The sequence below is a fragment of the Frankliniella occidentalis genome, unplaced genomic scaffold (assembly GCF_000697945.3).
Source record: "Frankliniella occidentalis isolate FOCC.00 unplaced genomic scaffold, Focc_3.1 Scaffold11, whole genome shotgun sequence".
Classification (NCBI taxonomy): Eukaryota; Metazoa; Arthropoda; class Insecta; order Thysanoptera; family Thripidae; genus Frankliniella; species Frankliniella occidentalis.
Genome location: NW_026267141.1, coordinates 2221339 through 2232573, shown reverse-complemented (window position 1 = coordinate 2232573; position 11235 = coordinate 2221339). Strand labels below are relative to the sequence as shown.

The 11235-nt window shown below is 45.2% G+C and overlaps 2 protein-coding genes across 3 annotated transcripts in view; one reads left to right on the top strand and one right to left on the bottom strand.

The window, feature by feature from the left end:
* Positions 1-6: 6 nt before the first annotated feature.
* LOC113217321 (uncharacterized) lies at positions 7-4929 on the bottom strand. The gene is made up of 4 exons (XM_026437166.2): positions 4601-4929; positions 4325-4444; positions 1061-1274; positions 7-923 (listed from the first exon to the last, which is right to left on the bottom strand). The coding sequence occupies exons 1-4, from the start codon at positions 4613-4615 to the stop codon at positions 907-909; spliced, it is 366 nt and encodes a 121-aa protein (XP_026292951.1). The 5' UTR covers positions 4616-4929; the 3' UTR covers positions 7-906.
* A 60-nt stretch (positions 4930-4989) lies between these two features.
* Positions 4990-11235, top strand: part of LOC113217186 (esterase E4-like) — a 7110-nt gene continuing 864 nt past the window's right edge. The window contains exons 1-10 of one of the 2 annotated variants that reach the window (XM_026437017.2): positions 4990-5132; positions 5293-5377; positions 5460-5619; positions 6250-6393; positions 7236-7371; positions 7452-7637; positions 8302-8495; positions 8566-8743; positions 8833-9041; positions 9736-10019. In XM_026437017.2, coding sequence (XP_026292802.2) covers positions 5105-5132; positions 5293-5377; positions 5460-5619; positions 6250-6393; positions 7236-7371; positions 7452-7637; positions 8302-8495; positions 8566-8743; positions 8833-9041; positions 9736-10019 — 1604 coding nt within the window. In that variant the 5' untranslated portion in view covers positions 4990-5104. Of the gene's footprint in view, positions 5133-5215; positions 5378-5459; positions 5620-6249; positions 6394-7235; positions 7372-7451; positions 7638-8301; positions 8496-8565; positions 8744-8832; positions 9042-9735; positions 10020-11235 lie in introns of both variants that reach the window. The other variant, XM_026437022.2, reaches the window with a different exon arrangement.

The window sequence follows — 11235 nt, the reverse complement described above, 5'->3', positions numbered from 1 at the left end:
TTACAATAATAATAATAATAATAACTGCTTCACACAGCAACCAAAAGGGAACAACGGCACAAGGTTTTTTAGGCAGTATCAGAAATAAGCAAGGCACTAATCTCTGACTTGTTTTCCTCTTGAACTGACCTTTCAAACGAAAAGACCACAGTACAAAGCACTATACTATCTATGGCAGTATAAAAAAACACAAAGACGAAATAGCACCATAATTGCATTTGTTGGAATTGCATGAATGCAGTTGTTGTACTACAACTGCAGTACCGGGTTCATCTTCACACAGCTATAGGTCTACCCATCATGAGTTGGAGTGAGAAAATAGGAGGAGAGATTTGAAGTAACTCCACTCATTTCTACAACCACCCATGAGAGTAACAGCTCTGGCTTTGGGCATATCTATTGATGAAAACTGTTTCCTTAGATGATAATTCTGCCAAACTATCAATATCAGCTCTTATTCTTGCCCGAAATTGACAAAACTATTTCATCCCCTCTTATACTGGAGTAAGTAGTTGAACACCAACACGAAGAACACATGAGTCATTTATGCCAATTGTCAGCTCACTTATCAGAGTACCACGGAAAATGCTAGAGTCAGATATCTTATACTCTCAGGAAAGAGGTGTGTGACACAAAAAATCTTACTCTCCTGAGAGATATCTGACTCTCACTCAATCGGAGTCATAACTTGCGGTCCCCACCCAATGAGAGTGAGGTTTCTGACTGCGATTGGGCGAGGTCAGGGAAACCAAACTCCCCCAGAGTGAGAATTATGTGCATATGACTCAAATAGGGTTAGCCTTATAGTCATCGCTGCGATTGAGCGAGGCAGATTGTCTCACTCATTTCGAGCACGACACCTCACTCAAAGGTTTTCAGTGATTGGCTTTCTTAACGTTGCGGGCCTTAGAGAAGACCAGAGACTGCAAAACAAAGACAGAAGAATGTGCGTCAGATCGGACCAAGAAGTAAGTTGAACAAAGTTCCATGCTTTAGAACCAGATTTTTCGGCAGTAAGTTGTGGCTCACTTGCTTGCTTTTACAATTTGGTTTTACTTACACCGTAAATTTCCTTTGACAGCTTGTGCTGTTTGCCGTTGTTTTCCTTTATTCTTCTGACTTTTAGCCTGCTTCTGTTGTCGTTTCTCGTTTCTAATTCGTGTTACTCCTAATGGCCGTATCACTATGGAATCGCGGCGCAGTCTTCTAAGATCTGGTGTTACTTGATTAGTTGCCCCATCACTGGAAGCCAACGTTGAGTCATATTTGTTGCCCTAGGAGAAAGAAAAGCACTTAACACATTTGCCAGAAGGAGTGTTGAAGTTCAACAAGGTCCCTTTAAGCAGATGATACCTTACAACTGTACACTTAAAATAAACAAAACATAAGATTAAATGAGTAATGTGAAGTGTCAGCAGCTTTTACTATCATAAGAATATTTTTTTTAAACCGGAGCCAGAGCATAAACACTTTTTTGTACGGTTTGTAATTGATGTCAGAAGACAGTTTGGGAATAATTGGATTGTGGTGTGGTTACGTCACTGATTACAGACATAAACGTTAGAAATGAAGTATCGGACAGATATAAGACCAATATCAGACATCAGGAATTTTTCAATTCTATTCAGTATAAGACCAATATCAGACATCAGAAATTTTTCAATTCTATTCAGGTCGACATTAAAATGGTCCTGAAACTAACACATATCTGATATCTGATGACTGACATTTAGTTTCTTACTGGGTATGTAGTAAATTGAGACTCGTGAGAACCGCATATCATAAGACTCGCTGCAATCCCCTTCCATGTTTATGATCCCAGAAGCTTTAAAGATGGGATAAGGTGGTGGTGCAAAGAGGGCAAACTTCCCGCAGATTTTTTAAGCTTTGCTAGTTGCAAACATTACTATGCTAGCCATTTGGTCGTTCCCGTAGTTACTTTCTACCTGCCAGTGTTTTAGCGGGTAGAGGCCATTACTGGAAAAAGATAAAGAAAACTTCTGATAGTATTTCTCAGGGGTCCATAACGTACCACTTAGATGTAATCCAGACCAAGTCTCGTGCGTAACAGGCTTTGCGCTCTTACGAAACACCGTTACGCTGCGACGCGCCAGGCATACCTTTACCAGGGCCTGCGGCGCTTACACTCGAGTCGGGCAAAAGGCAGAGTCGTAAAGAAGCTATCGACCTCAAAAGTCACCAACTTTGGTCGACAGGGTTTTATATTTAGACCAGCATTTTAACCCTTTTTGAAGTTGAAGTTGCATTGTTCTAGCGGGAACCATCAGATACCCGAGGAAAAACAAATATTTGTTTTGGGGTAATTTCTGCGCCCAAACGGTTAAAGATAGAGCCAGACTGACAAAATTTTGGTACTTCGAAAATATTCAGAATCTAAAAGGTATTTTTTTTTTTTTTGACTGTCCGGTTCTCAGCCAATAGGGTATTTCGGGTAAGCGAAGCAGTGGAAACGGAACGGCTGAGCGGCTGCTGGATCCGTCTCAGCCTGCGAACTGCGCATGCGCAGTAGACTCTACGCCCCTCTTCCCTGCGGATTAACGGCAGAGATGCAACCAGCGGCGGACTGGGCAGTTCCGTTTCCGCCGCTCCCCTCACCCAAAATACCCTATTTTCGAGGTAGGGGGCTGGCTTTGTAAAGCATAAACTTACCCTGCGCACTTCAAAGACATCCGTTCTCGAGTTATTGTGATTGTAGACAAAGGCGCGAACCTTTTGTACAACTTTTTTTTTTCAAAACATCTTTATTTAACAATTCTTTGTACAGCTGTGGCTGTGCCAATAAAATATTTAGTTAATAACAATAAAATCAGCAATTGTAATAATAAAATAGTAAAAAGTTAATAATTTGCAGGTATACTTCATTTGGTGGAGTAGTGCATTGCAATGGAATTTAGCAAAATAACAATATTTAGAATGTTCTTCAGATCTTAAGAAAAAAAAAGAAATTTTTGGAGTACTAGGCTTTGCTATAGCTCAGCCAATGACACAAACGTGTGTTAGTTATATAACGTAACAAGTCACATGTCAAAGTAAGAGTTCAAGTTATAAATTCGCAAATATGTCAGATTTTTGTCGTATATATGTACTGTTAAAATAACTGACTTATTTTCAAAGGACCGCAGTAAATTTACTGCACTGTTTTCTGTTTCAGGTCCCACAATGGAACCTTCTCTGTGGGAGAAGGCCGTACAAGAAAAATGTAAGTTAAATTTTGGCCATTTGTATCAGTTTACGTTACGCACGCAGGCTGTTACTTCTCGTACGCGGTGCAAGACGCTTTTTGTTACATCTGATTTCATAGTCACAGTGCGTATATTTGCTGGTTAGTTTCGTTTTCAGATTTTGAAGACGTTTGGCCTAGATCCAAAGACTATGAGTTCAGGGTTAATCCCAAAACCAAGGTTATGAACGTCATAAACCGTATAAATGCCATTAGGACGTCGCTACGCAGAGCACCCGACGGTCATATCATTTTTGCGGGGAAGGCTGGGCTGAAAGTAAAGTTCGTTGTAAGTTTCGACTATATTTTTTACAGTGGGTGGTTTCCTTCTTGCAACATAACTGACGTTTATATGAAACTTTTTTGTTGTGTTTCTTTTTTTATAGTCTGAGTATGCAGTGCTAGATAGAGAGAAACCATGGGATAACCCTTTGCTTAGCAACGATTTGCGGTTTTTCAACTTGCTACAATACGTAGCCCTAAAATACTTCCTGGGGTTGGGGTTTACTCCCATGCTGCCGGAAGGAATGTACTACCCGACTGCATTTGCCCAACTTAACAAAGAGGGGATGGAGTTTCTCCAGACAAACGGCTTCAGTAAGTATAACTCAAAAATGCCCCTTTGCTTAAATAGCAAAAGTCAGGTCTTCGCTTTTTGCTGTTGTAGCAAACAGCAAAACCTTTCGTTAAAACAAAAATATTTTTGCTCCAGCAGCAAAACGAGAAGACCTGACTTTTGCTATTTTAGCAGAAGGGGCCTTTTTTCGTGAATGAACGTCATTCTCGTGCGTGTTGCCATTTCGAACTGATGAGGGAACGTTTTTAGACTGATGTCATTATTCTTTTCAGGCTTTCCACAGGCCCCTCAGATTAGTGTCGAGGATGTTCCGTCCGACCTCACGGCATCCGTACCCCTCAAAGAAATCCTTGATAAGTATTGCCTGTTTTCTTTCAAGTTAAAGCAGTTATAACTTCATCTCTAGAAATAACGTTAAAGGTACTTGAGTTTAAAGTTACGGAGCCCTGGTATTTCTGCCGAGTGAAAGCGTAATGAACCTGACACATACGACAAGCTTAGCTCACCGAAAGGTTAGGATTTGCAGAGCGTTTCTGAATCTCGGTGAGGCCATGGATCCGTTCTTGCGATTCGTGGGAAGTAGAGAAGTGTACAGCCGTTGTGAAAACAAAGGCTAGCACCAGTATCTAAAAGAAAAATGTTAGTAAATCTAAGGAGTGGCTGGCTCCGACTGGCTGATAGCCCCTTATTCTTTCGGATTACAAAACATCCAAATACTTTTGCAAGCTACAGAGCACTGCTTTTAAAGACTTCAACATAACGTCTTGACAGTTTTACTTTACCCATGTCGGTTGCATCGTGCTGTTGTCCTCGCGACGCGACCGACGGAGGTGTTCTGCTGAGCGGTGCTGCAGCTGGTCTCTCACTGCGATGCCTTGCTTGTCTTCGCCATTCGCGTACGGATGTTAACACCCCTTCCACTCTTCACGCCGCTTGCGACTTTCTCTTTTGTTAGCTGTTCTGAGAGAGTAGACCAACAGTTCTCAACCTTCCTTAGCCCGCCATTCCGAAATAGACCTAATATCTTTTTGCGACCCCGATTTTGTCCCTCGCGACCCCGCGGTTAAGAACTGCACGCTTCTGATTGGACCTGCGCTGGGCGGCTCTCTCGGTTAACCTAGCATTGTCCCCGGCCCTGGCTGCTTAATTAAATTGGTTTATGTTATCATTAGACAGGGAAGTGGGTTGAGGACCTTTCACTTTTGATAGTTGACGGCTGCCGATACCAGGCGCTCTATCTCGGCGACGGGCAGTGCTGTCAGTGTAACTCCGACCACCGGTGCAACATGACACCGAGACAGCTCAAGAAAAGAGGTATCCAAAAGGCGGGCAACTTGTGTTTTCTTCTGTTTTTGTATTTAGTGCTTGTGTAATTTTAAAGGCGTTGATGCACATAGTTTTAGGTCCTATGCCATTTCCGGTTTTAAGAGTGGACTACGCCTGAACGTTTGGAATTTTATCTCTGTTCATTCAGCGTTGATGGTGGGGGCGGTCCTAGGTGGAGTGATATTCGCTGCAGCGTTTGCTGCTTACTTTGCTTTTGGTGGTTCGAGCTATGAGTATGTTTCTTTCTACACCCTTTCCACTTTAAAGCCAACCGCGCTGGTTTGATACTGTAGCGTGGTACTGCTTCCACTTCAGAGACTCTACATCACCACGAACCCTGTCACCCCCTGAGGCCAAAGTTACCGAGGGCACACTGCGTGGAAAATGGGCCAACATTCCCGACTACTCCGTCCAATACGCAGCTTTCCGAGGGATCCCGTACGCCCAGCCACCGGTTGGAATGTTGCGGTTCAAGGTAACGGTAACAGCCTAGTGCCTAAAGCTTACCACAATTTTAGCAGGTGATACATAAGAAAGCATTCCGGCAAAGCTGAAATGCAAAAGAATGTATGGAACTCACCATGTTAAACAGTGACTTCCGTTTTCTTCTTCCCCGCTATCCTCTGCATTTCAGCTTTACCGATATGATTCATGTAAAAAGCACTCGGAAGATGTTGCACCCCCGAATCTTTCGAAAAAGGAGTTTTGGGGGGAAAGAGTTAAGAAAACGACATACGAAGGCTGGAAGCCGCGTCCTAACAACAAGATTATATCTGCAGCGTGCCGAATGAACAAAAGTCTACTTGCAAAACGAGATTGGGTGCAGTTTGTGTGGTTTGCAAGTAACTGGAAGACATTCGGGGCAATCTGACAAGGGGCAATACGGAGAGAATCGTAAAGGCCCAATGACTAATTATTGACTGCAAAAGGTTAAGTAGAACGGGCCCGAAACCCGCGTTTTGCAGATAGACTTTTGTGTTAGGCGTGCTGCAGATAGGATCTTGTTAGGACGAGTCGAAACGAAGTATATTTAAGTGTATTAGTATTTGCGCTCGACCCACACACAGCTTATTCGAATATGACCAACACTTTTGTCACCTGGCAGGCTCCTCTCCCACCTGCAATGTGGTCCGGTGTGCGGGATGCAACTAAGGAAGGCTCGGCGTGCATGCAGGTCAGCGATTTCGCCGAGATAATTGGGTCAGAGGACTGCTTGTATCTGAACGTGTACTCTCGTGGGCGACCGAACGTGAGTATCTTTGAAAATAAAAATGTGTATTGGCAACACTGTAAACGCCGTGGTCTACTGGCTTGCCAAAATGTTGGCAGCCGTTTTTTTATTGCCAAATTTTGGGTGTCTTTTGAAGCTGCTAATTTTTTGCCCCTTTGCGTGACTTCTTTTGAAAGAATGCCAACTTTTGGCAAGCAAATTCACTGATATATAAATTGTGCAACTGACACACACTTTAAGGTGTTTAACACCGTGTCGCACACTTCTATGTGTGCAACACGAGTTCTGATTAGTGGGAAGTGTTCAACAGGTGTAATTGCACACTTTTTAGTGTTCAACTTGAGCGTTGAGCTATAGTGCTCGTCAGTCAGGTTGAACATTTAAAAGTGTGCAACACACCTGTTGAACACTTCCAACAATTCAAAACTCGTGTTGCACACATAGAAGTGTGCGACTCGGTGTTAAACACCTTAAAGTGTGTGTCAGTTGCACACCTTATCAGTGAAGATGCCATAGATTGGCAATCAAGAAGGATGCAAATTGGCCAGGCAAAATTCGCCTTTTAAGAAGAAAAAATGTTTCCTAGTCTGAAGCAACCTACACTCTAAATAGGAAAGGGCATTTTTGGATCCAGCAAGGATGTGTTCTAACGCACATCTCCATGGGATGCAATATTGTTTCGAAGCTGGAGAGACAGAAGTTATTTGTTCTTAGGCTAGGTAGTGCAACTTGTGATTTTTCAGATGCAAATGTGCATGCAGTGAAGATGTACTTTAGAGACTTAAGGACTCATCTTCGCTGGCTACAAAATGGTCCTTGCCCATTTAGAGTGTAACTCGACCGCAGTGTTATTTTGCTAGGGTGTGCTGCTTCCCGTGTACGTCTTCATTCACGGAGACGTTAATCGGTCCGGCTCAGGCACCGACTTCGGCCCGGAGTTGTTTATGCGCCGTCCAATAGTGGTAGTCACAATCAACTATCGTCTGAACGCATTCGGTTTGTAGTTGATTTGTACCGCCTTCTCTTGGAAACATCCTGAACATATTTTTTCAAATATCCTGTGTTGCATGGTGAAGGCTTTCTCAACCTGGACAACGACGTCGTCCCCGGGAACGCCGGTATCAAGGACCAGATCGCTGCGCTAAGGTGGATTCATGCCAATATTGACAAGTTCGGCGGAGATCCAAGTGCCATCACGATCGGGGGGCAGTCAACCGGCGCTGCCTCGGCACACTGGCTGACTCTCTTGCCTGAATCGAGAGGTAAGAGCCGAAGAATTACCTTGGTCTTTACGTTTATTCCACTTCTGCACTCCGGCAGCTTTGCTTGCAATCATATTGGTATCCGTATTGGATGGCCACTTATCGGTAATATTTTATTAGGTCTCTTTCGCATCGAAAATCTTGGTATCCTCTAAAAGAATGCCATAAATAAGTATTCTAGAGAGCGAAAAGCTCGTCTTGGATGGAAAACAAAAATTTAGGCAAGCAAAGCCACGTGACGAGGGACAATAAGCAGGCAACAGCAGGTTCGCTAGAAAGAGAAAGGTTCACTGCGCGTCCCGAAATTTAGAATAAAAACTGAAACTGTCAAACATCAGCCAGAGGCTCGCTTAGTCACAGCGCTTCCATTCAGTCGCTGTGGAAACTCAGGTGCCGTGAGTATCGCAGTTAAACCCAAGTACAAAGGGGACTTTCTGTGTGATACATAAGTTGTGCTGCATACTTTAGTCCAGGACACCCCGAGTCCGACAGTAGAAATTACAGAAAGTGCAGGACCTGTAGCACACGTCGTGCCCTAACTGCTGGATAGCCACCTTGAAGGACTTTGATTCTGAGGAGGCACTATGGCTGATCCTCTTTAGTGGCCCTTCTTTCCGGCGATCCTGGATTGCATAAGAAAGGTACTAAACCATCCATTACTCAGGCCTCGTGAAAAGAGCCATTTTGGAGAGCGGGTCGGCACTCCACAGCTGGGCGTACCACGAGGACAACATTGCTGTGGCGCTGCAACTGGGATCCAACCTGTCGAAACACAAGGACGTTAGTCTAGAAGAGGTGGCTCGCCTGGTCATGGAGCGGCCCGCAGCAGAGATATTGTCTGCCACCGACTCGATTGAGGTACGTATCTTTGGAACGGGCGGTACAATCTGGTGCACGAAGATTACATAATGCCATGCTTCGCTTGCAGTTAAACGGCATACAGCTTCCTTTTTCTGCCTCTCCGGAGAGGAGGGCTCCACAAGAGGGAGGCCAGGTGCCACTAATCACCCAGGACCCAGAGAAGTACATCTTAACAGACAGAAGTCCAGTTCCTATTCTTCTAGGCATGAACTCGCGGGAGTGGCTCTTCAACTTTCAGTACCTCGGTGAGCATCCACAAGACGTTTTGCTTTAAAGCTCGAGGTATCTCGTAAAGTAATAAGCAAGAATGCCTTTAAGAACCCTTCCTTGACAGGATACGCTCGATCCCCGCAGTTAATACGCAACAAAATAAACAACCTGGTCTCCATCTTCCCGAAGAGCGTCATGCCAGGCAGCGACACGGCTGCGTACCTCAATCTGACCAGCACACACAGCCTGGAGCACGCGCTAGACCTTGTGCACCAACACTTCTTCAAAGATAACGGCGCTGACCCCAACAAAACATCCTCTGTTTTCCAATCGGTAGAGTTTTAGTATTTTCTTTAAATTTTACATTTGTGGCAGCGCCTAAAAGCGAGCAATATGCTCTTGCCCGCTGGATGGTAGGGAGACTTTGAAACGTACACGCCGCATCCCACCCTACCCAGCGAAGTTCAGCTGGCAGGCCAGCCGGTGGGTGAAAGCAGACCCGCCCTTCCGCTCAGCGAATTTGCCAGCTTCACTTTGAGCAGCAGGTCCTGTAAGATTCTCTCTTCAGACATGAAGGAATAATGTAAGGATGTGGCGCAGTGACAACACCTACCCCATCCCCTGCGCTTGTTTACTATATAATGCCTATTATATCAAAGTGGTCTAAATTTAAGCCGATTTTCAGAGCATTCACTGAAATGGATATCACTTAGAACAGTAGCTTTGGGGACTAGAACGTTCTTCAAAGTATTGTGTACAAAGGGAACAAGTGCACATCATTTTTTACCTAAATGGACGCTTTTTTGCAGTGTTAGTAAAACTACTTCTTCCGCATCAAGTTACGTGAATATACGGGACATTCTTTCAATTTAGAAAGTACCTATGAACAAATTGTCTTTGCATTGTATATGAAAATACTTGTTTACAATTAAAAATCTACAGGCGTTAACTGCTATGATTCCCCGGCGCTGTTACATTCCCTCGTTGGGACGAGCTGTTTAAAACCCGTCTGCGTCTCGTGTTGCAGTTCCTCGACGACGTCTACGTTGGCACCGACGTCAACCGCCTGGCCGAGCTGAGGGTCCGCGTGGGCCAGGGCCGCACGCAGACCTACGTGTACCGTTTCGGCGTCTGTGCCAAGTACAATACATCGCCCTTCCAGAACCCTGGGCAGGTCGCAGAGGGCGCATCTAACGGTGACGAGCTTCAATACCTTTGGTACCGAGGCAATCAAAAGTTCGAGGGTGACGGCCTAGCATCGACCACCCTAAATTACATGGTCGAAACCTGGTCCTTTTACGTCGGGAGCGGGTAAGTTGTTACGAGCGACAGAAGCATCCTGTCTCACCCTGTTTCCAATATCTCGACAGGCTGCGGGTAAATCAGGGGCGCACTGGTCCATCGGTGTCGGAAGCAGACTAGGTGGATGTGCGCCAGACCACGTCCCGCGTAACAGGCTTCGCGATATCTCATGAAACACCGTTACGCTGCGACGTGCCTGGCATACATCTACTCAGACACGCAGACGCGTACCTTGCTGGTCCGGAATTAGACACTTCGACGGTATAGTTTCGCTACCGCTCAGCCAAAAAATCACTCAGAAAATAGTGCTTCCTTTTTACTATTTAAATGGACTTTTAGGGGGTACCTCGGTGCAGTGGAATCTAAAGGACCAAAATGTTGCCCGTTTGGCTCTATCTCTAACCGTTTGGGCGCCGGAGGAAGTTCCCCCACACGAAAATAACCCAAGAATTAAAATGAAAAAAATCTACAGATATTTGATGGTTTCCTTTGGGTTAACGCGTCGAAGTGAAACACTACCATGCCTTTTGACCAACTCGGATGTCAGCGCCCCAGGCCTAGGGTTATACGCTTGCCGCGTCGCACGCAAACAATAGGGTATTTCGGGTAAGGGCAGAAGCGGAAACGGAACGGCCGAGCCGCTGCTGGACCCGTCTCAGCCTGCGAACTGCGCATGCGCAGTAGACGCTGCGTCGCCCCGCCGCCTCCCCCTCTCCCCGCGGATCAGCGGCAGAGATGCAACCAGCGGTGGACTGGGCAGTTCCGTTTCCGCCGCTCCGCTTACCCGAAATACCCTATTTAGTTGGAATACAACCCGACCACAAAGCGTCAGGAGTATTTGTTCTGCACGGGGCAGGTACTCCATGAAGTAGCTTTTGTATCCTATATTTTTTACTAAATGTGTGCAGCGAGAGTATGTCTCTGCACACAACTGTCAGTGTTTGTACTGGAAAACACTTACGTCACTTCCTCCATCTTTCAAATGTCAATTACCATTATTTCTAGCGAATGTTGAAACTTTTATAACTTCAATTATCCACGTCCCGCTGTTCGATTGTCCGTCCTTTCGTTCGACCGCTCTGAAAGAGATACACAGGAGTCAAGTTGGCCAAGTCGACTTGGCCAAGTGGGGATCAGCTTTGAGGAGCCGACTATGCACTTACCAAAATCCAAAAAAAATCCAAAAAAGCCCAAAAAAACACCCTGCTTAACCCGCCTCCCCTAA